The sequence below is a fragment of the Pelecanus crispus genome, chromosome 12 (assembly GCF_030463565.1).
Source record: "Pelecanus crispus isolate bPelCri1 chromosome 12, bPelCri1.pri, whole genome shotgun sequence".
NCBI lineage: Eukaryota > Metazoa > Chordata > Aves > Pelecaniformes > Pelecanidae > Pelecanus > Pelecanus crispus.
In genome coordinates this window covers 25,341,404-25,366,230 of record NC_134654.1, presented here as the reverse complement: position 1 = coordinate 25,366,230, position 24,827 = coordinate 25,341,404, and the positions used below count along the sequence as shown (strand labels likewise).

At 37.6% G+C, this 24,827-nt stretch overlaps 1 protein-coding gene across 4 annotated transcripts in view; it reads left to right on the top strand.

Moving 5' to 3' along the window:
• Positions 1-24,827, top strand: part of BPTF (bromodomain PHD finger transcription factor) — a 56,827-nt gene that overhangs the window by 28,685 nt on the left and 3,315 nt on the right. For 2 of the 4 annotated variants that reach the window (XM_075720328.1, XM_075720329.1), the window contains exons 11-30: positions 53-188; positions 1,433-1,654; positions 1,957-4,369; positions 4,601-4,725; positions 4,963-5,091; positions 5,398-5,548; positions 6,351-6,393; positions 7,900-8,152; positions 8,584-8,745; positions 9,726-9,874; positions 10,268-10,391; positions 10,927-11,150; positions 12,413-12,635; positions 12,867-13,753; positions 14,501-14,583; positions 16,318-16,543; positions 16,982-17,331; positions 20,695-20,868; positions 21,758-21,950; positions 22,959-23,043. In XM_075720328.1, the coding sequence (XP_075576443.1) occupies positions 53-188; positions 1,433-1,654; positions 1,957-4,369; positions 4,601-4,725; positions 4,963-5,091; positions 5,398-5,548; positions 6,351-6,393; positions 7,900-8,152; positions 8,584-8,745; positions 9,726-9,874; positions 10,268-10,391; positions 10,927-11,150; positions 12,413-12,635; positions 12,867-13,753; positions 14,501-14,583; positions 16,318-16,543; positions 16,982-17,331; positions 20,695-20,868; positions 21,758-21,950; positions 22,959-23,043 (6,352 nt within the window). Of the gene's footprint in view, positions 1-52; positions 189-1,432; positions 1,655-1,956; positions 4,370-4,600; positions 4,726-4,962; positions 5,092-5,397; positions 5,549-6,350; positions 6,475-7,899; positions 8,153-8,583; positions 8,746-9,725; positions 9,875-10,267; positions 10,392-10,926; positions 11,151-12,412; positions 12,636-12,866; positions 13,754-14,500; positions 14,584-16,317; positions 16,544-16,981; positions 17,332-20,694; positions 20,869-21,757; positions 21,951-22,958; positions 23,044-24,827 lie in introns of all 4 variants that reach the window. The other 2 variants (XM_075720330.1, XM_075720327.1) reach the window with 2 other exon arrangements.

Genomic DNA, 24,827 nt, shown 5'->3' with positions numbered 1-24,827 from the left:
ATAGTGTGGCAGATAGCACCATTAAAACTACTATTTTAAAAATATTTAACAGGTTTGGAAGCAAAAAGGAGAGGAATATAGAGTAACGGGATATGGTGGCTGGAGCTGGATTAGTAAAACACATGTCCACAGGTTTATGCCCAAACTGCCTGGAAATACTAATGCAAATTACAGAAAGTTGCTACCGAGTAAGTGTCTGCATTGCTTACGGTTTTTTTAATTACTAGCTTACTGCTTTTTATTGCTTATTCAGTTAATTATTTGCATGTGATATTTCTTATGTAGACTTTGTTACAAATAGTGTTCCAGAGAAGCTTTTGCGGATTTCTGCTAATCTTTGTCAATATAACCAGTTCAGTCGTCGTAGACGGTTTTTAGCTATATTAAATTGTTTCTATTATGAAGTTGTTTGTAATATTTGTACGGCTTTGTATAGCCTTATTTAAAATAAAGGTAGATAAAAATTACGTAGCTAATCACAGGCAAAAAGTAACATCTAAAATATTGGTGTATATGTACACCTTTTTTCCTCCCTCCATGTTGACAGAAAACTATTAACCAATATTCTCTGGAAACAATAGTTTTATAAGGGGAAAGAAATTTATCTCTCTAGAAAGTTCAAAACACATCTTCTTGCTTATTTGTTACAAGGATTTATGTTAAAAAAGAAACATTTTGCACAGTTGACTCGTAGAATGCATCCCAAACTGTATGAGTCTTATTTTATAATAAATTTAATCTTGAGTTTCCTTTTAAAATTTAGAAAATGGCAGCTCACCCTATAATAAGTATCAAAATTATTTCTTTCCTCACGTATTGACATAATACTTTCCCTGTTGCTTTTAACTGGATCAAACACAAAATGGATGCTGCTGCTTTTAGTGTTGTCTATGATTGTTAAATTAGATTTATTTTGCTTTCTGTATGGCAATGAATAGCCAGTGCAGTGTTAAGCACAAAGTCATTTGAATAGTAATGTCCACTCTGGCTTAACTGTAGAAATCAAAATTATTAACAATTATTTGTGAATTTTCAGAGTCTGAATTAATATGTTCTTAATAGGTTGGGTTTTCAGAAAGTGGTATTTAGTTTCCTGAAAAATGGGGGGTGAGGTGGGGGTCATGTTTTTTTGGTGTTTTGGGGGGTTTGTTTGGTTTTTTTAAGAAAAGCTGAACATGGACTCCTGAAAAAATAATGTAAATGAAACATTTTTATCTCTGGGAGGCTTTTAGAGGTTTGGTTGTTTTGTTTTGTTTTTTTTAATTCAATATTGCACTAAGCTTAATCTATGATGTTACCATTGTATACTTAATTCTATTTCTGAATTTCAGTAATGTGTGAATTATTTGAGAGGTAAAGTAACGTACATTAAAACGTAACAGTATAAAAAAAATTCTGAATAACTGAAACCATGTAATTAATTTGTTAATAGCAAAGAGCGAAGATGAAAAATGCAACTTGGATAAACGAAAAGGTCCAGTTAAGGTAAAAACAGAGAAAGACAGAGCAAAGGATTCTCATGATCTGCAAGCAAAAGACAAAGCAGATGTTTCAGAAAACATGGATAATGTACAAGTGAAAGAAGAAAAGTCACGTGAAGAAAAAGTAGAAGTCGATACAATTTCTGAAAATTTAGATCACGCAAAAGACAAAGGTGATATACTGAGTTATTGTAAAGCTAGCTATTCATTACAACATTGCATGTGTAAAAGCATAGGACCTCAGAAATAACTATTGAAAAACTGTGTGACAGGTTTTGTCAAGACATTTAAAATGTCTCAGTTAAATGATTGCTTATTATCTCTTGTAGTAGTGTCTGAAGTTTTTGTTCCCTCTTTCTTGAAATCTATTCATATGCTAAAAGGTCCATTTGTTTCTTGGTACTTCATGTAAAAATATAGTTTGGTATTCATTGTTAGGGGAGCTTACTGATTCAGAGTTATTTCTTCTTCACAGTGGAAAAAGAAATCGATGGTGAAAATAAAGTCATCAAGGAAGAACCTATGGATGTAGATGATGTGAAAATTGAATCCCCCATAAAAGACGAGGATAGTCATTGTAAGCTGGATATAATCAATGTCAGCGAGGGATTTCATTTAAGGACTTGCTACAAAAGGAAAGTAAAATCATCAAAATTAGATGGACTACTTGAGAGGCGAATAAAACAGTTTACACTGGAAGAAAAACAACGTCTAGAAAGGATGAAACTGGAGGCTAGCGCTAAAACAGTAGGCATTCGATCTGTAAGCCCCCAGAAAAACATAAACGAGCTACAGATGAGAAAAGTAAACGAAGGAAGCCAGTTCGACATGTCTTCCCAAGAGCAAAACTATATTCCAAATAAGACCCAAACTGAAGATGCAGAACAGGACTGCTTGCCGATCAGCAGCAGCTCTTGTACCAAAACTGGTGAGCTAGATGAACCCTCTTTGCCTTTGACAAACAGGCTATCAAAAAGAGAAGGCCAGCTACTGGATGAAGACTCACCTCAGTCCTCTGAAGGTGAAAGCTCCATTCAGAATGATAGTAAAGAAAACAACCCTGAACCTATGACTGCTGATAAGTGTCAAGGACAAGAGGGTCTTGGAGAGTCTGAGAGTTCCTTTGTGGATGGCTTGAAACAAACAAATGCAGAAGGTAGAAGCAAATGGGATGCTTCAGAAACAAGCAAAAAACCTTTGAAACAAAAACTACCTGTTACCAGTGTGTCTCAGTGTGAACATGAAAACTTAGAGCCAGCGGTAACTGAAAGCAGCTGTAGAAAAGATGCTCTGGCCACTCTTGAAAAAACAGATTCGGAAGGCAATTCTGAACAGCAGAGCAAAGATCCAGAAAACAATTGTATGATGAAAAGCCATATTGAACCAACATCCTCTCAAGAAAGTGAAATGGAGGAAGAAATTGCTCCAGGGAAGACTGAAAGTAAATCTGAAAACAAGGTTATATTTCACCAAAAATCAGTTAGTAAAGACCTAGAACCATTTAAAACAGAGCTAATTTCAGAAAGAAACCTTGAAAGTCAAACTCTGGAACACATGGATGAGGTAGAAGTTGATGAGGATTTACTGAGCTCTAAACTAACGGAGGCTAACGGTCAAAAGAAAGGTCAGGAACTGAAAGTGGAGACAAGTACCATAAACAAATATCTTGATCAGACAAATCTAAATAGTGTTGCTGACAAAAAGAATAATAAAGACGAAGAAACTGAGACAGACTTAGAAAAATCAGCATTTCAAATGAATGGAAAAGACAATGACATTAAAGTATTATCAAATGATGACTGCTTAGTTAAAGGTGCCTGTGAAACGAAGGCAGGTGGTGATATTGAACCAAAAGTTAATAATATTAATAAAGCCATTCCAGAACATGAAATAAAACCTTTAAAGGAGCCTTCAGTAAAACCATTCATGAATGGTGACATCATGATAGAGGACACAAAGGACAAAAATAATGTGGACCCTAACTCATGTCTGCAGAGTTCACCTGAGTTTGAATCTGGAGAGAGTCTTCAGCCACCAGATGAAATTCCCAAATATGTGCAGAAAACTGAAGAAAAACAGCTTTCTCCTGAGAGATCTGCCTTTGTTGGTACTGCTTCCACACCAACACATACTGTCTGTAAAGAAAATAACCTCAGTAGTGAAGCAGAATCTATGGAAACTGAAGTAATTGAGGATAAGAAAGTTGCTCCATCACCTGTAACCTCCTGTGAAGAATCTAGCTTGAGTAGTGACTTTGCTGATCAGAACGGTGTACAGGCATATAAAATGGAAAGTATTAATGGAGAAAGTAAAACAAAAACTGTTATTACTGAAGTGACTACCACAACATCAACTGTGTCTACAGAATCCAAAACTGTGTTTAAAGTTGCAGAGACTGTAGCTTCTAATGATGCAAAAACAACAGTAGTATCGTCTACAGAAAATTGTGCCATATCCACTGTAACTACCACCACTACTGTAACTAAGCTTACCACTCCAGCTACAGACAGTAACGTTGATGTCATTTCTGTGCAAGAGCATAGTAAAACAGTGGTTACAACAACGGTAACCGATTCACTGACCACCCCAGAAGGCACGTTGGTGACTTCCATGACTGTCAGCAAAGAATATTCTACAAAAGACAAAGTGAAGTTAATGAAATTTGCAAGACCCAAAAAAACTCGTTCTGGAACTGCCTTACCATCTTATAGAAAATTTGTTACCAAAAGCAGTAAAAAAAGCATATTTGTTTTACCCAATGATGACTTAAAAAAGCTGGCCAGAAAAGGAGGGATCAGAGAAGTTCCCTATTTCAATTACAATGCAAAGCCTGCCTTGGATATCTGGCCATATCCATCCCCAAGGCCAACTTTTGGGATCACTTGGAGGTACATACTTTACATTTTTGAGGGAAAGTTTAGGATGTGATTAAATTAATTGAATTTTAAAATACAAGTGATAGACATGTTTGTGCCCAAACATGCAAATTTTGCCATCTATTATTCAATAATTTTCTATATTGTTGAATAAAGGTAGAATGGAAACCCTTTGTCCCATTGGTTTGGTTAATATTTTAAATACATTTTTATTTTAAAATATAATTAATACTCTATTATTAGGTACCGACTTCAAACAGTAAAATCATTGGCTGGAGTGAGCCTTATGTTGCGGTTATTGTGGGCATGTCTCAAATGGGATGATATGGCAGCAAAAGCTCCACCTGGGGGAGGAACTACGCGTACAGGTATTGTTTCTTTAAATCTCTGGGTTTCTTAATGCAAAAGCTCTTGCTGTTAATTTTGAGTATTACACTCTTTCCAAGCACTTCTGTAAAGGTTTGATGTTACCTATGGCATTTGAAGTTTTTTACTCAACAGTTTGTACTGGTTGCTGTTTCTTTACCTGGAGTATGTTGGGTTGATTGGAGATGCAGTTTTTATTTGTTTTCTGTTATTAACGTATTGGGACTAATTTATTGTAGAAACATCTGAAACTGAAATTACAACAACAGAAATAATCAAGCGAAGAGATGTTGGTCCATATGGAATCCGGTCAGAGTACTGTATAAGAAAAATTATTTGTCCCATTGGTGTACCAGAGGCTCCGAAAGGTATGTTTGTTTATACATTCCCCCCCGCCCCCCCAACCCCCTCTTCCCATAAGCTCCTACAGAAATTAAGGTAACTGGATCATTATGTTAATTCAGACCATCAAGGGAGCAAATACAGCTTGACATGAACTATTCATTTGCCTCTTTGAAACAAATGTCACATTTAACAAACTGACATGATTTATCTGAAGCTGAAAGGCCTTCTTGTTTATAAAATGAGACTGAAAGAGACACTAAATCTTGGTTTACACTTTAATTTTGGTTTCTGATTGAGCTTAATGTGTGTGTTTTGACTGTTCTCTAAAGAAACTCCAACACCCCAGAGGAAGGGACTGCGATCAAGTGCACTAAGGCCAAAAAGGCCAGAAACACCCAAGCAAACAGGCCCTGTTATAATTGAAAGTTGGGTAGCAGAGGAGGAATTGGAGCTATGGGAAATCAGGGCATTTGCTGAAAGGTAAACGAGCTCAAATGAGCTTTTAAAGAAAGCAGTTTTAATTTATGTGTGTATGTGAAATAAAAGTTCCCGCTAGGGAACATGAACTTGGTAGCTACGATCAGTAAAAGCAGATCTGTGTTGCATTTTTACTGTGTCTTTTGATAATGATAGTCAAGTTTAAAGTTGTAAAGCTAAACTATTTGCTGGTACCAAAACTGATGTATGCAGATCTTACAGATTTGTTAGAACTAATATTACATTAATTTTTCTATGCTTATGAACTAATCACTGTTGTATGCTGAAAGGCTATTACTCTAATGTATGGAAAGGCTTTAGGCTACCTTTGGCATGACTTTAAACAGTATGTGTTTAAATACTTCTGTAATACAAAGAAAATTAATGTGTACAAGCAAAGTAAAGGTAAACTCAGCTTGAGAATATTCAAGTCATAAAATTAATACTTTCAGTATTGCATGCTTAGAGTTGGAACAGCATTTTTTAGTATCTTGGAGAGAATTGTTTTGAATTAATGGTATTACATAGATTGTTTACAGTCTCGGATGTAATTATAAATTCCAGTTTTGATTAGTAGTTTCCTGTAAGGTGTTGTAGTAGTTTAGCATCAGAATATTTCAAGGATGTTGCATGCAACTTCAGTAGTTTATTTCAAAATACTTTTAAAGCCATGACCAGTTTTTCAGTGATATTCAGTCTTGACATTTGTTCTTATAAGAGCAATTAAACTGGATAAAATTAAATCCAGTTTGATGGTTGGATTTTACGTGGTGGTATAACTTACTTTTGGTTGTGTCTTTGGCAGGGTGGAGAAGGAAAAGGCACAGGCAGTTGAACAACAGGCTAAGGTTAGTGAACAGAAGAAGGCAGAGGAATTCAAGGCCCAATTGGAGGCTCAACTAAAACACCAACGATTGGCTGCCCAGCAGGTGGGGGAGCTATTGGTAGTCCCGCCTGTCAGCAACCATGCACTGGTAGTCCACATGCATTAGAATATGGGAAACAAAGTTTACCCCCATCTTACATCATTTTTCAAAAAGTTTCCACCCCCTGTGCAAATTAAGCCGTCAAACAATGCTGCTCCCACTGCGTACATTTGTTATTTTGAAACAGGATTAAGGCAAAGACTTGTTTTGGATTCCCCCCCCCTTTTTTTTTTCCCTCCCCACCTAATTTGTAACACTTTAAAAAGGTTTGGTTTGTTTCCATTTTAAAAGAAGGCTGAGAAGCACCAGTCTCTCCAGGTAAGGTCATGAGTGTTCCGTGATGTAATGGAAAGCTGCCGTGGTATATAGCTCACTTGGCAATACAACTGCATTTGTTCTTCATGCTTCAATCAAATTGAATCTTTCGATTTTATCCTATCTTAAGTTGGCTGAATGAAGCCCATTGATAATTTTTTTTACATACATAGATACATATGTATAGATGTAAGTATGTATGTAATTAAAATTGGGAAACGCAATGCCATGTTGGTATTTCACATACTATGAAGAATTGTGCTTTTTTCCAACTTTCTCCTTTTTCATTTCATGTTCCCTGAAGAAAATAGATTACTAGAGAATGAGTGTTTGTGGGCATTACTGCAATATAATGCTAACCAAACACTGAAATTTAAATTGATTAATACAGAGAGAATTCCAGTAACACAGGGAAGAATGTTAGATTAGTTTGAATTTTAAGAGCCTATCCCTTCACAAAGTGGCTCTCTAAATTAAAGGAACCTTCTTGACAGTTACAGCACAGAAGGTTGCTGGGTAAGGTAAGGGATTTTGAACCTAATTTTTTTAAGCAAGCTGCAGGCTGGATTTACAGTTAAAAGAATAATTTTTAAAATTACGTTCTTAATGATGAACTAGAAGGATACAGTCTCTTTATTTTTTCTCCTGTAACTGTCAGGATCTCAGTGCAGGCAGCTCTGAACTTAGGAATGATAGTGATAAACTGTGTTAATGATGGCGTACTGACATAGATGCGGGCTGTATGCGCATGGTCAAAGCCAAATACAGATGGATACTTTTCAGAGTTTTTTAACTTTTCAGCTTAATCTGAGACCCATTAGTAAGTTTTCCTTGAAGTAATATGTGCAGTGAAATTAGCATAAGATGAGGATTTTAAAGATGCTATAAAAGAAGATTTCTGGCTGTGTACTGTCAACAGAGTTGTCATTCTGCAGGTCAGGGAGTCTTGTGCTATAGGGTACGCAAGCAGCCTGTTCTTCAATCCTTTACGACTTGAACTAAAATCCTCCCAGAGCCCTTTATTTTTCAATACTGGGAAGAGACAGCATTTATTTTACAAAATCTGAAAATGCTAATTATCCCTTAGTTTAATTTTTCTCCTAAATTCTGTAGAAACGGCTGGAGCAGCAGAAGCAGATACCTGCAGCAGGTGTGGCCCCTGCAGTCACTACAGCCAGCAGCACTGCAACTACTGTCTCAACGGCACAGAAAGTTGTGGTAGGCCCTTTAGCGGGCCCAGTCCCCACTGGAACCAAAGTAGTACTTACTACAAAAGTGGGTTCTCCAGCTACAGTAACATTCCAACAGAACAAGAATTTCCATCAGACTTTTGCTACTTGGGTTAAACAAGGCCAATCTTCAACAGGTAAGTAGCCATTTATCATGGAAGGAACATGTAAATAGGATGAACTCCAGCACAGCACCTACATCTTTTCCAGAATATATAGCATTATTACATTTCTTGTTATCTTTGCTCTTATCTCTCTTGCTAAGTCAGCAGGACACTTCTGAGATAATACCTGTCTAATTTTCCTTTGTTCAGACTTGCCAGGTAGTCTTATTTCTGACCTGTCGCATTTAGTACTGACAGTTGTTGTACTAGTAATCATTGATAATGAAAGCATTCTGTGCTGTAACATACTGTTTCCAAAAAAAGAATCTTTACCAAAGAAAGTATGACGCATTCAAAAATGATTGTAAAAATAATCCTGTAGTTTGCTGTTTCATACTTGAAAATAGTCATTTCATTGACTAATTATTCTGCTCTAAAACTGACTGTTCTGTGTACCTTAATAGCCACTAGCACAGCTGCCACTTCAGCCACAACCATTGCCAGCACAGGGCAGACCTTCCAGATCTCAGGCAGTCCAGTAACGATGGCAGGGAAAGTGATAACTAAGCTGCCACTCCCTGCAAACAGCAAGATTGTTGCCGTCAATGTGCCATCAACTCAAGGAGGTAGGGGAAGGGGAACTGAATTAAAAATGTATTCCAGCTTGCTGATTAATTCTCCATTGACACTATTTGCCCAGTGAAGTAAATGGTGACTTGAAGGGGAAAAAATATTTTTATATATACAAGTTTCTAGAGCTTGTTCCCCCTGTATTGCATATTTGTGTCTGTAGGGGAAAAATGCAAGTTTTTTTGCCTATAAATTAGTCTACATTTCATAGTGCAAAATTAGAAGCTTTATTTTTAACGATGTGGAATGAAGCATGCTTTTTTCCGTTATCTAAATTATACATCAACAAAGCAACTTTCTTCACAAAAAAAAAAAAAAAGCTGCTGTTCTTAGTTATTAATGCCTGCATCTGCTCTTCACTGATGAGCAAGAGTTTGGCTCCAAACTAAGATTAGTGTTTTTTTCTTCTTGCTTCAAGAAGAGGACTTCATACTTTGAAATTTGTGAATGTATATTGAACACAAAAGCTCAATTCTCTGTCTCCATTATACTTAGAATCTGAGGAAATCATGAAGGCTACTAGTTTTGTGCTGAAATTTCTTAGGTCACAGGAAAATCATTACCCGTTTTCTTCAGCAGCACAAGCTTGTAGGTGAAAGGTGTTTAAATTGGTCTCCTACATTTTAAATTAATCAGATTATAGCTTTTAATGGTTGTATAATGCTAATTTGTGGCACCCTGTCAAACTCAAGGACTTATTTGCAGTTACCATCAAACTGATCTTTGTGAAGATTCACTCTTTCCTTAATCTTTTCTAAAATACCTATTTCTTAACTTAAAATGTAGTTGAACTATCGGTCAACGTGTAATGCTGCTGCTTTTTACAATATGACAAAGGTTCTCCCAAGAAATGTTGAAAGACTCAAAGGTGTTCTAGAAACCTGGAGACTGATTTCTAAATGCCACCCTGGAGTTGCATTTACTTCTTTTGCTGGTAATTGTGTCATTAATGAATTCTCAATTTTTCTTTAATTAGGTGTTGTTCAAGTTCAGCAAAAGGTTTTGGGTATCATTCCATCAACTACAGGTGCAAGTCAAACATTTACTTCATTCCAGCCAAGGACAGCAACTGTAACCATTAGGCCAAATACCACAGGGACGTTAGGAACAACAAGCACTTCGCAAGTAAGATGTTTTTCTGATTGTTTAATGCAAAAAAAGTGGGTGCATATCTTTGAAGTTATTGACAGATATTAACAGTTCCGTCTAGTCACTTTTCAATGTTTTTGGCTCATCTCAGCAATAGTGTTTATGGATCCTCTATTCCAAGGAGGTATAACAATTCTCTCCAGTTGGAAAAATTAATAGTGTAGAACTTGGTAAGCCTTAGCGGTGCGGACATAGATGAAAAAATATTGGATCTGCTTGCATCTTGTCATTTCTTACTCTATTAAAAAAAAAACCCAAAAGAAAGCACCCCCACCCCACCCCAAAAAAGCAAAAACCCACAAACTTTATGGCATATCCCAGCAGCTTTTTTCACAAATTTACATATGCTCTCCATTTTGGTGGATGTAGGTAGTGCAAGGGACACCACTCCGCCCTGGTATGACAGTAATACGGACACCACTTCAGCAGTCAACGCTTGGAAAGACCATCATTCGAACACCTCTAGTGGTGCAACAAGGTATTCTTCCAGCCAGTAGGTTCATTTTAATATTTAAATTTCCAGTGTGAAATCCATGGTTTGTTTCTTCATAAATACCTTCTGTATCATATGTCCCAATCCAAAAATACCTCATTTTGATGCTTGACTTCTAACAAGTGCTTCTTGTGGCTTTTGAATGCGTCAGTTGCAGGCTTTGTCAGTGGTGTTCAGGTGTTCATCATTGACACTGAGAAATCTAGTACTTAAATAAGTCCATTCATTTGAAAACAAACAAAAAAGTTTAGAATTATTGTGCATTGAGAAAGCCTTTTTTTTTTTTTTTTTTTTTCTCCTGGCAAGCTAAGTGTTCGAAGTACTCCATAAGTATATGAATTGAATTAAAACAGAAAACATTTTGCAAACGTTTTTTAGTCAACCATGCAGACAAATGGTTTGTAAAGAAAATTTGTGTGCAAACTGCAGTGTTTGCTTCGCTTGTCTATTGCAAGTTGATGTGACTCGGAGGTTTACTGTGCTAATGGTTAAAATGTTGGAAATGTGTTTCTTATTGCAAATTACTCTCCTACAGGTCAGACGCAGCAAGTGGTGACTCAAATAATCAGGGGTCAGCCTGTCTCAACAGCAGTTTCTAGTACCAGCACAGCTTCTTCCAGTGCTGGACAGAAGACCGTCACAAGTCCTGGAACACCACCTCAGCAAATACAGCCACAAACTACATCGCAGCCCCCTCGCCCTCAGCAGGGACAAGTAAAGCTTACTATGGCCCAACTCACGCAACTAACACAAGGACAGGTAAAATATTTTACAGCCTTTGGGCATGAAAATGTGCTAATACTTACATACATCTTATCAAGCCTTTGGATTTCAGCAGTGTAGTGTATCTGCTCGTAAATTTATGTTTCAGCCTTCATTTAGGATGACCGATAGCATAATTACAGACTGAAAGATGCTTAAATGGTATATGTAAAGTTTTAAGTACCTCTTCCTATTGTATTCCCCAGTAATATAACTAGCATCAGGGAAGTTTAGCAGTGTGGAAAAAAATCTTTGCATTAATAGCAGTAAGAGACATAATTATTCTGTACAGCCTATTTTGTAGATCTTCAGAACATAATGTTCGTTCCTTGTCATTTGATTTTGTGTGAAGATTTAGTTTTCATTCATGTTATCCAGAGCCTCAGAGGAAAAATTACAGTATCTAGAACTGGAGGAGGAAAAAGTTCTTACAGCTTCTGCTCAGGTCATGAAGGTCTATTGGCAAAAAAAAAAAATTTAGAGTCAAGCATAGGGTAAAAATAGACTTCTCTGAGTTACCACAACACCAATTCTTCAAAATATAAAGAAAATGTAAATTATTGTAATGTACGGGCTGCTTGTTACCAGGTAAAATTTTTATGTGTGGAACAAGACTCAGAGAGTTCATTTCCACACTAAAAGACTCAGAAGGATTTTTGCAGGGACCTTATTCTGTTCTGTGGGTTCACGAAATGTGGAGTTCTGCATGTAGGTGTTGGGACAATACCCTACCTTCTCCCTCACTGAGTTGAGAGTGATGTCAAGAGCTGCCTAACTGTTAGCTTAGGCAACAGAAAATCACAATACGGTACAGACTGGACAGTCAGTTGTGAAAGCTCACAGCTGGGTAGGATCTGATACGCGGATAGGAAATGTTCTCAGTGCAGAGAACTTTTATACAAACTATTGGGATTTTTGAGAAAGTAATTAATAGTATGTCTAAAGTTATCCATGCTCTGTATTGCTTGTAAATTCTAGGAACAAAGATGTTCCATTGTAGCTGCTTTCTGGCTAGAGTTCTTGTAAATATTTGGACAAAAATGTGTGTTACGAACTCCAACCCAGTAATTCGTTGGTGATAGAACTGTTGAAAGAGTATTTCACTATTTCATGATCTCAGATGCTAGCTTTGAATTTTAGGAATATGGTATGTGGTAAAAGTATTGAATTCTGAGATCCAAAACCCTAATTCTTCTGATTTTCAGCAAAGTCTGTCTAAGAAATACATCACTAATACATCAATATTCACTTTTTTTTAGGGTGGCAGTCAAGGATTAACTGTGGTAATTCAGGGACAAGGTCAAACTACTGGTCAATTACAATTAATCCCTCAGGGTGTGACTGTAATACCTGGTCCAGGACAACAGCTTATGCAAGCAGCTATGCCAAATGGTACAATTCAAAGATTTCTTTTCACCCCACTACCAGCAGCTGCTACTACAGCTAGCACAACTACAACAACAGTTTCTACGTCAACCTCAGGTAAGCATTGTTCTGTTCGGCAGGAAAAAAGCTTCAATTTCAGCTGCATGGGAGTTTTTATGCAGTTGGAGATGGTCTGTTATTACAGTAGATTTGTTAGTAGTGTATTTTAAGCTTAGAAATCTCTTGAATTTCTGCACAGAGCTTTACAGTAGTTCTACGTTTCAAATTAGCAAGGCTCATAGACGTGTCATTTGAAATGAATGGAATACTTGTTTTTATTCTTCACAGCTACAGGGGAACAGAAGCAAGCTCTACAGGCACAGCCAACATCAGTGCTGCCGCCAGCTCAGCCGCAGCCTCAGAGTCAGCAGCAAGCCCAGCCTCAAGTGCAGAATCAGAGTGCTCAGCCTGTGCCGCTGGCCCAGCCACAGGCACCTCAGCCGGCGCTTCAGCCTGAAACTCAGACCCAGCCTGAATCTCAGACTCCAGCATCTGTTGACTCTCCAGTCACACCTGAAGCACAGTCGTCTAAATCTCCAGTTCAGTCTCCAGCACAGACCCAGGCTCAAGGGCAATCTCCAGTGCAAGTCCAGAGTCAGCCGCAGACTGCAATCCTTCCACAAGGCCAGTCCCAAGTCCAGCCTCAGCAACCAGCTCAGGTGCAGACTACAACCCAACAACAGATTCAGATGCAGCCCCATGCTCCCATACAAATTCAAGCTCAGCTGCAGCAATCACAACCTCAGGTTCAGACTTCGGTCTCAACCCTTCCAACTACTCAAAGTTTAAATCAGGTTCCTGTGCAATCCCCAACTCGTCCTCAGCTGCAACTCCAGCAGCCTCCAACAAAAGTTATTACAGTGCCTCAGCTTCAGCAACAAGTCCAAGTTCTCTCTCAGCTTCAGTCACATGTTGTGGCTCAGATACAAGCCCAACAAGGCAGTGTGCCCCAGCAGATCAAGCTTCAGTTACCTATTCAGATCCAACAAACTAGCCCAGTACAGGCTCACCAGATTCAGAATGTGGTAACAGTTCAAGCAGCTAGTGTTCAGGAGCAGCTGCAGAGAGTTCAGCAGCTCAGGGAGCAGCAACAGAAGAAAAAGCAGCAACAGATAGAAATTAAACGTGAGCACACCCTTCAGGCTTCTAATCAAAGTGACATTATCCAGAAACAGGTAAAGTTAAAAGAAGGAAATTAAAACTTAATTAATGAAACAAATCTCATTTTAAATGCCTGTTCTTGTTAACAATGTTAATACATTTGATAGGCAGTTAATTTGATTCTTTCAACGTTAGTGCACGATTGCTTTTGGCAATTTAATTAAATATTCTAAGTTAATTCAGCACATCAAGTCAGTTGTACTATGTTTGCAGTCTTCTGGCACCTTGATTCAAGTTACCACTAGCTGCTGGGACGATAGATCTTTATTCTCAGTTCAGGAAAGATAGGTTATAGATAGGAGAGCTGATGTTCAGAACACATGTACAGTACTTTCATTGCCTGCTCTAGGAAACTGAGGTGTCAAGGAGGTATCTGAAATGTAATGCTGTTGGATGGCTGCGGGGCTGAAAAAAAAAATATTAAAAAAAAAAATAGACCTTACCATTTTTTAAAATAAAACAACCAGTCACTGAAGAAAGACTGTCAATTTACATTTAGTCCCTAGGTTTAAGCAAAATATCCTACTCTTATGTGGGGGGTGGAGGTGGTGTTAATACACAATTTCATTTCTCAATTTTCAAATAATTGCTTTAAACAAGCGCTGCCCCCCTGAAAATCAGTTTTATTTTGTCACTTACTGAAATAAATAACACTTTTATCTTTTTCTTTAACTTAGGAAATGTCCTGGTTCTCCCAGTAATATTATGCAATACTGGCTAAAGTTTTCATATTTTATTTTGGATTCTGTATCATCCTGCAGGTGGTTATGAAACAGAATGCTGTCATAGAACACTTGAAACAGAAGAAGACACTGACTCCGGCTGAGAGGGAAGAAAATCAGAGGTGAATATGCATCATAGTACATCTTTAGATGTGAGAGGTTTACATTTAAAACATCTTTTAATGGTGGTATAATAAAACACTCGTTTGTAAAAACCTGCGTAAAAAAAGTTTCTATTTTAAAATCGTTTAAAGTAACACTCAAAAGTAACTTTCATAACGATGTTCTGAACTTGAAGTCATTTAATCCTGTAAATTCTCAATTTTATTTTGATTATATGTTTTTAAAGTAAAATGTTGTATTGCATGTGTTTGGAGCTGGCTACAGTTTTTAAATTCAAGGTTAAAACCATCCTTAAAGGAGCACAGAATGGAGAATTAATGCTTCTGTTGCAGAAAAGTCTGGGGTTTGTTTGTCCTTTATCATGGCAGTTTATTTCCATTCTTGTTCACTGTACATGGCACTCTGCAGAAGGAATTGAAGAGTTGCAAGATAGTGCTATTCGACAAACTAGATTTTATGCTTGAAGCTGCTAAACACAAATTTGGAGTGTTTGTCATTTGTCTTGGGGTTATTTTGAATCCTTTTCACTCATGCAGTTGCTTCAAGTGGATAATCACAAGTGTATGTTAGAAGAAAAAGAATAGTGTTTTTTATAAAATTTTGATCAAATCGGAGTACAAGCTTAGTTATTACAACAGTATCACTAGGAAGAGTTCTAACTAGCCTGACTCATGGTACAGCTGTCTGCTCACTGATTTTTTTTTTTTTCCTCCCCCCCTCCAAAAATGCAGTTTGGGTATCTTACCTGATGAAAAAACAGACTAAACCAAGTAGATATAGTGCAGGTAAGAAGAGCAAAGTAAACAAAATTGTATGGCCCTACAAAACAGCTAGTATATTACATCTGTCATCAAAATACAGATGTGTATCAAAAGACAATATGGCTGAGCCTAAGACTGCAGAGTTAGCAGCAGCTACTTGTCCCGGCCATTGCTATTTTGTTGTTTGCTTTCAGCTCATATGTCAGTGGGACTTATTTTTCATGGTCATTCTGGCAACGAGAAGCATTAAGTTTTCTAGTGAGTTTGAAGTAGAATGGTAAATTCAGAAGAACCAAAATACATCCATTTTCTAATTGAAATTCAAAGCAAAATTAAATGAAAATTGCAGAACAAGTGAGCAGGAAAAGAGATTTATAGTTGAGTGTGCAACAAGTAGATGAAAAATTAATCCTGAGTTGTCATTAGTGAAGAAATTTGGAACTGTTTCATAGTGAATTCTATACGCTGAAAAATATTTGTCACTCCTTACGCCAAAACACAAAAGCTCAGTAATATTTGGTGGTCACTGGAGGGTGGAAATGTGTGTGTTAGAAGAAGCTACAGGCTTCCAATTTGCTTTCATCCTACATCAGAATAAACAAAATCCATCTCTTTCAAACATGTTTGTGGAAACTGAATTGAGTGAAAATAATCTCTCATCATACTAAAGCCTAAGCTTTGTTAGGAGTTTTATAGGGGAAGGGGAGGAACAGTTAGTGCTCAGATCAGTTAAATGAAATTGGGACTGGCCCTCTGGAGCCTAACTAGGGACTCGATCTCTCCCAGTGGTGTTCTAGTAAATAAGTGTGAGTGGGAGCAATGTGCGTTACTAAATTGACCTTGTACGTCTGAAGAAATGTAATAATTTAGCTTGCAACTTGCAGAGACTGGAAAATGAAATGATTCTGCATTCTCAACTGGGGATAAATAGGCAGCTCAGCGCAATGTACTTTTTCTTTATTTCTTCCCCAGAATGATTGTGTGCAACCAAGTGATGAAATATATTCTGGATAAGATAGACAAAGAAGAAAAACAGGCAGCTAAGAAACGAAAGCGAGAAGAGAGTGTAGAACAGAAGCGTAGTAAACAGAATGCTACTAAGCTCTCAGCTCTGCTTTTCAAGCATAAAGAACAGCTGAAAGCTGAAATATTGAAAAAAAGAGCACTTCTGGACAAAGATCTACAAATTGAAGTGCAGGTAAGGACAGTTATTCTCAAAGACTAATTTGGTTTTAAGCTGGAGAGAGCATTTCTGTGTTAATCTTTAATTTATCTGTTTGCTCAGTGAGATTTTAAGGAAGCATACAGGAAGAAGTTCTGGTTGTGGATGCACGGATCTCTGCGAAGCTAGTATATGTCCTTTTTATGCTTTGTGTCTTTCATCTGGACTGACATTACCTTGTTTCCTGAAACAGCTTCTGATAAATTACAGCCAGTGTGTCATAGTAGACCAAGAGTGTCATCCCTTCATGTTATGTGAATTGTAGGTTAAGCACGTTTAAAACTCTGCATATTTAAATGGCTTTTATTATTGCCTTTTGGTTAAGCATGGGGATTTATGTCTAGATTTTAATCCTGCCCTAGAATAATCATATGAAGTGCCTCCCTCTCTATTTATTCATTTAATATACTTCAGGAGGAGCTAAAGAAAGACTTGACTAAAATTAAGAAAGAAAAAGAAAAAGCCCAGGCAGCTGCTGCTGCAGCCGCGGCCGCAGCTGCTGCAGCCGCAGCCGCTGCACCGCCGCCGCCGCCGCCACCACTGCCATCGCCACCACCACAGCAACATGCAGCCAGCGTCACCTCCTCCTCCTCCTCCACCACAGTCCCAATGCCAGTATCCTCCCAGAAGAGAAAGCGCGATGAGGAGAAAGATTCGTCAGCTTCCAAGTCCAAGAAAAAGAAAATGATTTCTACTACCTCAAAGGAAACAAAGAAGGACACAAAGCTTTACTGCATCTGTAAAACGCCTTATGATGAGTCTAAGTGAGTAGTGAATGCCATCGCCTTTTACTCTGTATTCTTAGCTTTAGGTTTAGTATTTAGCTGTTAGTGCAAGGTAGTTCTAGAATTGGAGATAGAGTATCAGGTGTTATTGCAGTGATCACTAAGGTATAAAGAATAAAGTCTCTGTTTTCCACTAGCAGTTACAAAACTATTAACATACTTGATTTATACTATTAATGTACGTGATTTATATTTTTACTTGTTTGCATGTTTCCATTGTATGACCTTTCTGTCTCACATGCACATACTCTTTTTTTCTTTTCTTCCTCCGCTCTGTTGTTCTTTCTTTTGCCGTTTTGCCTCTGCCTCGGAAGCAAGTGATGATTTGGTTTGAGCAATGTCTTGTGAACAAGTAGCCGATGTTCTTTAGAAATAGCTTTGGTACCGTCTTCCAATAAATGACTTTTTTTTTTGTAAGTCAGTAGCCAGTAAAGGGGGAAAGGGGGTTTCAAGTTACTGGACTGCAGTTCACTTTGGACAATGTTTCAGGTAGAAATGGTTTCCATGTGTTATAATTTACATCCCAGGGTTGATAAAAAATGGATATGTAAGCATTTGACAAAGTGAAAACTGCAGTTCTCTGTAGTTTGATTCTGACTGTGAATGAGGAAAAATATTTACGCTACGTACAAAGTTTGCGAAGAAATTTAGTAAGTGGTGGAGTGGAAGATTCAGTGGATTGCAGGGGGATAGTATCACACATTCCTGCTTCAGCTAGAAATGACTAACATGGGTAGTTAGTAATGGTGAACATCTGATAGCTGTGTAGAGCTGTATGTAAAATAAATGTGACTTCAGACCAACGCCAAGTGAGTATGTATCCGCTCAACAAGTGACAATACCAAAAAGTATTAATTGGTACCATTTGGTGGTGGTTTAAATGCTGGTAACAGAAAGAAACCATAGAGGTGGAGTAGTGCTTTCACTCCAGTAATGGTTCTTCATTCCAAATTTAGAGCCAGGACTAGAGGATCTCTTGAGGTTCCTCTTTTTTTTAAAATTTTTGGTTTTTAAATGAAGTTGAGGTCTTCGGGGGTTTTTTCACCTTGGTTGTTCAGTAGCTCCACGCACTGCACCATTGCACCAGTGTGGGAGATTGGACTGTTCTCTGTGCTGCCATCACTGTAGAAGTAGCAGACTGCTGATGCCCTGGTTAATTCACTATTACTTCTTAGGGATGTCACCTGTCTCACTTAAAGAAAGAACGTTGTGTTAGGCTTTCTGTCATCCAGTAAACTTAGGAGGATACCCTGTTCTCATTTTGCTGTGATACCAAAGAAAGGTCTGTGTGTTACTGCTTCTGTTGTTAGTAAGACAGAACTGTCACAAAAATGAGATGAGATGAACAAATTCTGTGAGCAGAAGGATTTGACTAACTCTTTCTGTTGACTCCAGTGGGCATTTGAGTAAGCCGATGAAAAATGTGGTCATAGAGTGAATTTTGGTAGTCTGAATCAAGAACTGTGCTTAAATGCACAGAATAAAACTTTGAGAAAATGAAACGTTAATAACTTCGTAGTATCCTTAGCAATATGATTCAGTTCTGCTGCTTTGCTTTTTGTGAATTCTAAATTTTATGTTCATACAAATGATGACTGTACTGTTGAACTACATTATCCTTTCACTATTTGGAAAGGGATTAGTCAAGTTTTAAAACAGTTTTCTGGTAAACATTTTTTTTATTTTTATTTTCATATATATAGGCATCAGATACTCCGTGCTGATGTCTCTTTTCTACTTCAGAAAAGATAGATGTGCTGCTTGAAAAGCTAATTTGTGATATATTATGAATACCCTATGCATTTTTTAGGAGGTAATAAATCCTCAAAAGTCATTGTGTTGTGTATTTTACTGCAAATCTTTTATGTTCTCTTTTGTGATAGTCCAGGGCTGTAGGGGTTTGCTCATACTATTTTCGAGGATGGTCAGTAAGGGTATCCTTCTAAGATTCCTACTTAGGTTGCAACTTATTTATTAAAGCGTAATGTGACGCCTGTTCCATATTTTAGTGGCAAGGTTTAGCATCTACACCTAGGTGTAAACGGGCTTCCAGATCACGAGGAGCAAACAGACTTGGAAAGAGGACACAGGCTGAATCGTTGGTAGTTGTTAGAAGGAGCTATCCATCCATCCATTCTTTATGGAAGGTTGGGTTGTGTGACTTTTTTTTTTTTGTTGTTTGGTTTTGGGGTTTTTTTAGCTTTGTCTGACTGAGAATTAAGAGAAAAGGCAGGTTCTGAGTATCTGGGACATATGCAGAGGCCCAAGAAATGAGAGATGCTTGTTTTGTGGAGTGTGTACTAGCTGCTGTCCCGTTGCTAGTGGGTGGTGTCCAGTGGGTGGTGCTTGCGACTGGCAAACCGGGATGGCAGTAATTGGTACAGCAGCGCACGGCAGCCCGGGGGTGGTCTCCAAAATGTAGGAAGATCGAGGTTCTGAGTCAGCTTGCTTTTGCTTGGGCAGAGAGAATGGATGTGTAACTTCGCCCGTCTGGTTGATTGTCACTAGTCATAGGTATGTTCTGAGATATCCATACACAAAATGTCCAACATCCTTGCATAATATTTTACAGTTTTGTCACATCATTCTGTGCAAGGTCCCATTCACATGATTCTGTACCTGGTTCCCTTCGCTTTGTGTCATACCATATCTGGTTCCGTCACATAGCTGTGTCTGAGAGTAGACATTATTCTCTGAAGAATAGTCCACATTCCAATTCGTTGCAATTTTGAGTAGTTTAATATCTGTTTTTCAGTGCCCCCCCCCCAAAAAAAAAAAAAAAAAAAATTATGACAACCATGTCCTGACCCAATTTTCTTTTGTATCATGTTATACCAATATGTATTCCACACATGGCTGGTATGCATGTTCTTCGTAGTATACTTGTAACTCCTAGTTGGTGTTTGCGCTTTGCTTTTGTTTTTTAAATTAACTGAGACCTACATTTTCAAATCTTAAGGAAATGTATCAGTGGCTTTTGAGCTACGGTTTTGAAAATGTAAATCTTTTTCTTTGGCCTTGTCTTTTTGTGCCTTTTACAGTTTTTCACACACACATTGGAGACATACATTTTTAGCCCAGTTTTGTCAAAGTCTGGTTACATATCGATGTGTATTTTAATGAACTGTCAATTTAAAATTGACCCAAGTGACCTTACTGACAGCATAGCTGCAGCATGAGATGTTAGTTTGTAAGGATAGGATGCTAGGAAGCAGGGAAACTGAGACAGAAAATTGAAGAAAGTAGGCCAGCAAGAAAGTGCATCAGAGAGAAGTGCAGGGAAAAGTGCCATGCCATTTGAAATGACAATTACATTGTCATTTTCATTGTGAATACTTTTAGGTTCTATATTGGCTGTGATCTTTGTACTAACTGGTATCATGGAGAATGTGTTGGCATCACAGAAAAGGAGGCTAAGAAAATGGATGTGTACATCTGTAATGATTGTAAACGGGCACAAGAGGGCAGCAGTGAGGAATTGTACTGTATCTGCAGAACACCTTATGATGAGTCACAGTGAGTTCTGATAAGAACCTCTTATTTAATGTTTAGGCAGCAAACTGCTCTGACTGTGGTTACCTGTTCCTTGCAAAGAAAAAAGAAGTTATTCTGCATATGTTGTATTCATTCGTAATACAAATTGCTTTTCAGTAATTGTCTTCCTCTCCAAAATGTTTCTATACAGTAAATGTTTAGGAAAAGTGAAGTTTCCAGGGTGGTCAAAATGTGTTGGGGTTTTTTTTTAAAAAAAAAAAAGACAAACCACATGTACTTTAAATTGGGATTGAATTTTTTTCTTTCTTTTTTTTAAAAAGGGGATGGTTAGAAAGATTAAAAGACAAATGTAGTATTTAGTGGATTTTTTTTGTGCTTTAATCTGATCTGGAGAGCAAGCATAATTTTAGTATGCGGGTATATGGTTGGTATCTTTTACTGTAAGGCTTTGTGTCATAGAATACCCCTTCTGTATTCGACTACAAGACTGAAGCTTCCATATGAAAAACGTTGCTACGGAGTGAAACAAGAACCCTAGTTGTAGTCCAGTTTGCGCAAAATGTATCTTGAATTGTTTTGGAATACTGGTTGGGTGAGACTTCTGGCATTACGCTGTTCCTTTCAACTCTAAAGCAGAGGAATGATTTTTGAAACCTTGATTGCTTGAAAGTGCCTAGTATAAAATTTAGGAACTAATTTTGAAATGGTCCATAATTTAGCCTGTTTGTAAATACAAAAGCAGTCTGAATAGTGTAATTAGAATTTGTCAGTCTGAAATATCACGTGTTACCCTGTTGTAATTAATCATGCCAAGTATCTGCTTGTGTGCAGGGGATTGCAGGTTTATGTGTTTAAATGTAACCTTTAAATTAAATCGATCAAGTCACTAACGTTTTTTTGGATCTTGCAGATTTTACATTGGCTGCGACCGATGTCAGAACTGGTATCACGGGCGTTGTGTTGGCATTTTACAAAGTGAGGCAGATCTCATTGATGAATATGTGTGTCCGCAATGTCAGTCCACAGAAGATGCCATGACTGTACTCAGTCCACTCACTGATAAAGATTATGAAGGTTTAAGAAGAGTACTACGTTCCTTACAGGTGAGAATAAGGGTTGCAGCAAAGTGGAGTGCTCTACTGTGTGGAACGTATCCAGTGAGTCTCGGAGTAGGTTTTGATTTCTCTTCTAGTAGTTTTGAGACTTTATAAAAAGGAAATGACAAAGCTTTTTTTTTGGTGAGAGATGCCACTGTGTCAGCTGTGAAGTTGATTGGCATTATTGTGCTGAGAAATATTTACAATAATTAGTGTATCTCTGCTTCTGAGTTAGTGAAACTAAACAATCTCTTCAGTGGAAGGCTTCTAAAGGAAGCAGGTTTACTTAGAATACCAAAAGGCAAAGTGTAGCCTAGCTGCACAGGATGTAGAAGGCGCAATGTTCTGTTCTCAGATTAGTTTTCTGTGACTTCTGATCTACGCTTCTGTACTTTAATCTCAGAGTTATTTAGATTTCAGTAGTGTTCTCACAGAAAGTCGTTACCAGCACGTAAATGATGGCATCCTGATAATGAGAATTACATGACTGTTACAGTGTATTTCTGGTTTATGTGTCACTCCCAGATGGGCCTTTTCTGCTACAACTGTAAAGAAGGTTTAAGAATTTTGGTAAAATAATTGTGTGGTAACAGAAATCCTCAAAGACTAATATTTTGCATTGTCCTATATTTTGCAGACATTTATGAAAACAAATTAATTTTAGAGGACTTGAAAGTGAAAACAGTGGCTGATTTCTAGGTGTGAAGTGCCAAGCACTCTCAGTCAATTCATTACGCACTTTTCTATGCAGCCTGTTTAGCACAGTATCCTCTTATGGCTGAATTTCATACCGTTCCCTGTTTTGAAGACCGACTACTCCGTCACTGCCATTGAGCTTTAAAACTTTACCCAGCCATCAGATGAGAACTAGTTACCTTTGCATATAATGCTGCACCACTGCCTTAAATTCAGCTCTAGAGCCCAACAGATAAAAGTCTAAAGAAAATATTTAGCTACTGAATAGTGCTAATTTAACTTAATTTTTTTTGTGACTGTATCTTGTTTTCCTGACAGGCCCACAAGATGGCATGGCCATTCCTAGAACCCGTAGATCCCAATGATGCACCAGATTATTATGGTGTTATTAAAGAACCAATGGGTAAGTGTTTCTGAGCAATAGCACGAGTGAGTGGATTTGGGGTTTTGAATATCAAATTAATTACCTGCTGACCATTTCCATCCAGGGATCTTAAAGATATGTTTTGCAGAATACACAGTTTTTGCAGTTAGGGAGACGAAACAATGTGATTTCTCATTGATATATTTAGAAGTTCATGAGAGTTAATATATCTGCTTCTGGGCTGACTCCTTAACGCTAAATATTGTCGGTCTAATGTATAAAACGTGAAATTCAGGGTAGCAGTAGGATAGAATTCTTGGTTTTAAATTACTTTATTTTAAGAGGACGATTTTGCTATGGTTTGATTTGCTTGGGTTTTTTCCACCTTTGTGCATACCCCACTCCTACGAAATGTGGGGTGTGTACTCTCAAGTTTGAGGAAGAAGTGGTGCTAATACAGTTACGTGTGACATGCAACTTCAGATGGAGTTTAAAATTATCTTCATCTGACTCGATAGTACACTAAATTTCGTATTATATGTAATTTGTCTTTAAAGCTGTAGGAACAAGAATTGTTTCACATGTTGTGTCTGTGGGGGAAGGTGGAAGAGGAGATGCTGCAGCTTCCCAGTGGTTTACTCTGATCTTACTAGATCTTACCAGTTAGCTAGGAATAAGCTAGGTAAACCCTTGAATGTGAGACCTCTTGGGAAAATCTACCTCCTGCCAGAAATGGTGCTGCTAAATGTTACTCCTTTCCTTCCAGTTACTGACCCAATACTTTTTCATATGTCTAAATGAGAGCTAGTGTATCATTTGAGCTTTCCCACCTACTCCTTACTGATCCTAGAAATAGGAAAGTTAAATTTGGTGTCTTGGCAAGATTGTAGTATGTTGACTGAAAACAATATTTTGCTTAGAGATTGTGTCCTTTTCTGTTCCAAAGCTTTGAATCGTACCATTAAGAAAATGCTAAAACAACTCCTATTGCATAATTGATGGGTTAAAGTTTATAAGGAAAGTGCAAATAATAATACAATTAAGCATATGATGATTGAATGAAGTAAACAAAAGTGCATTTAGGCCTTTCTGACTTACCTAGCAGGAAAATACACTTGTAAGTATACAATATATGTAAAACACACTAGGTGATCCAGCCCCATCTACGTTTGTTTTCACACATTCTGGCATTATTGGCATTTCAAAATAAGCACTTTAAGGGCATTTTCCAAGGGCGGGTCATTGTTTTTCCAGCTGAAAGTGCCGCTATACATTTAGACAGCTATATTTATAATTACATATTTATAATTGGCAGTTCTCGTTCCTCTCCCTCTTTCTAATTTACATTTGCATTAAAATAGGACAGTTACTGCTCTACTTCACCCTTCCGGTCTCATTAATGTGTCTAGTCGGTAAGAACGAGAGCATCTTGCATGATCCTGCACTTGAAATCTCTTTCGTCTGTGCCATGCGGTGATGTGCCTGTGCCCGTGAAAATTGGCAATTCATTCAAAGCAAGTCATGAATTCAAATAAAAAATAATCAGAAGGTTTAGCTAGCTGTTACATGTACACATACGACTCTTGGTCTCAGTGAGGGCTGTAAAGAAAATAAAGTACAAGTAACTGAATCCAGATTGTCTGACTTTTTTTTTTTTTTCCTTAATTTCTTCAGAAAAAGCTAATAGCTTCCTGCAAAGACCCAAGTTTTCCAAGGTCATTTTGATACTTGCATATTAATTTAGCTGTGCACAACATACTTAGGCATAAGTGTTTATTCTGAAGGAGACCTCCTGGTGTCACCACCTCACAGCCAGCACTCCT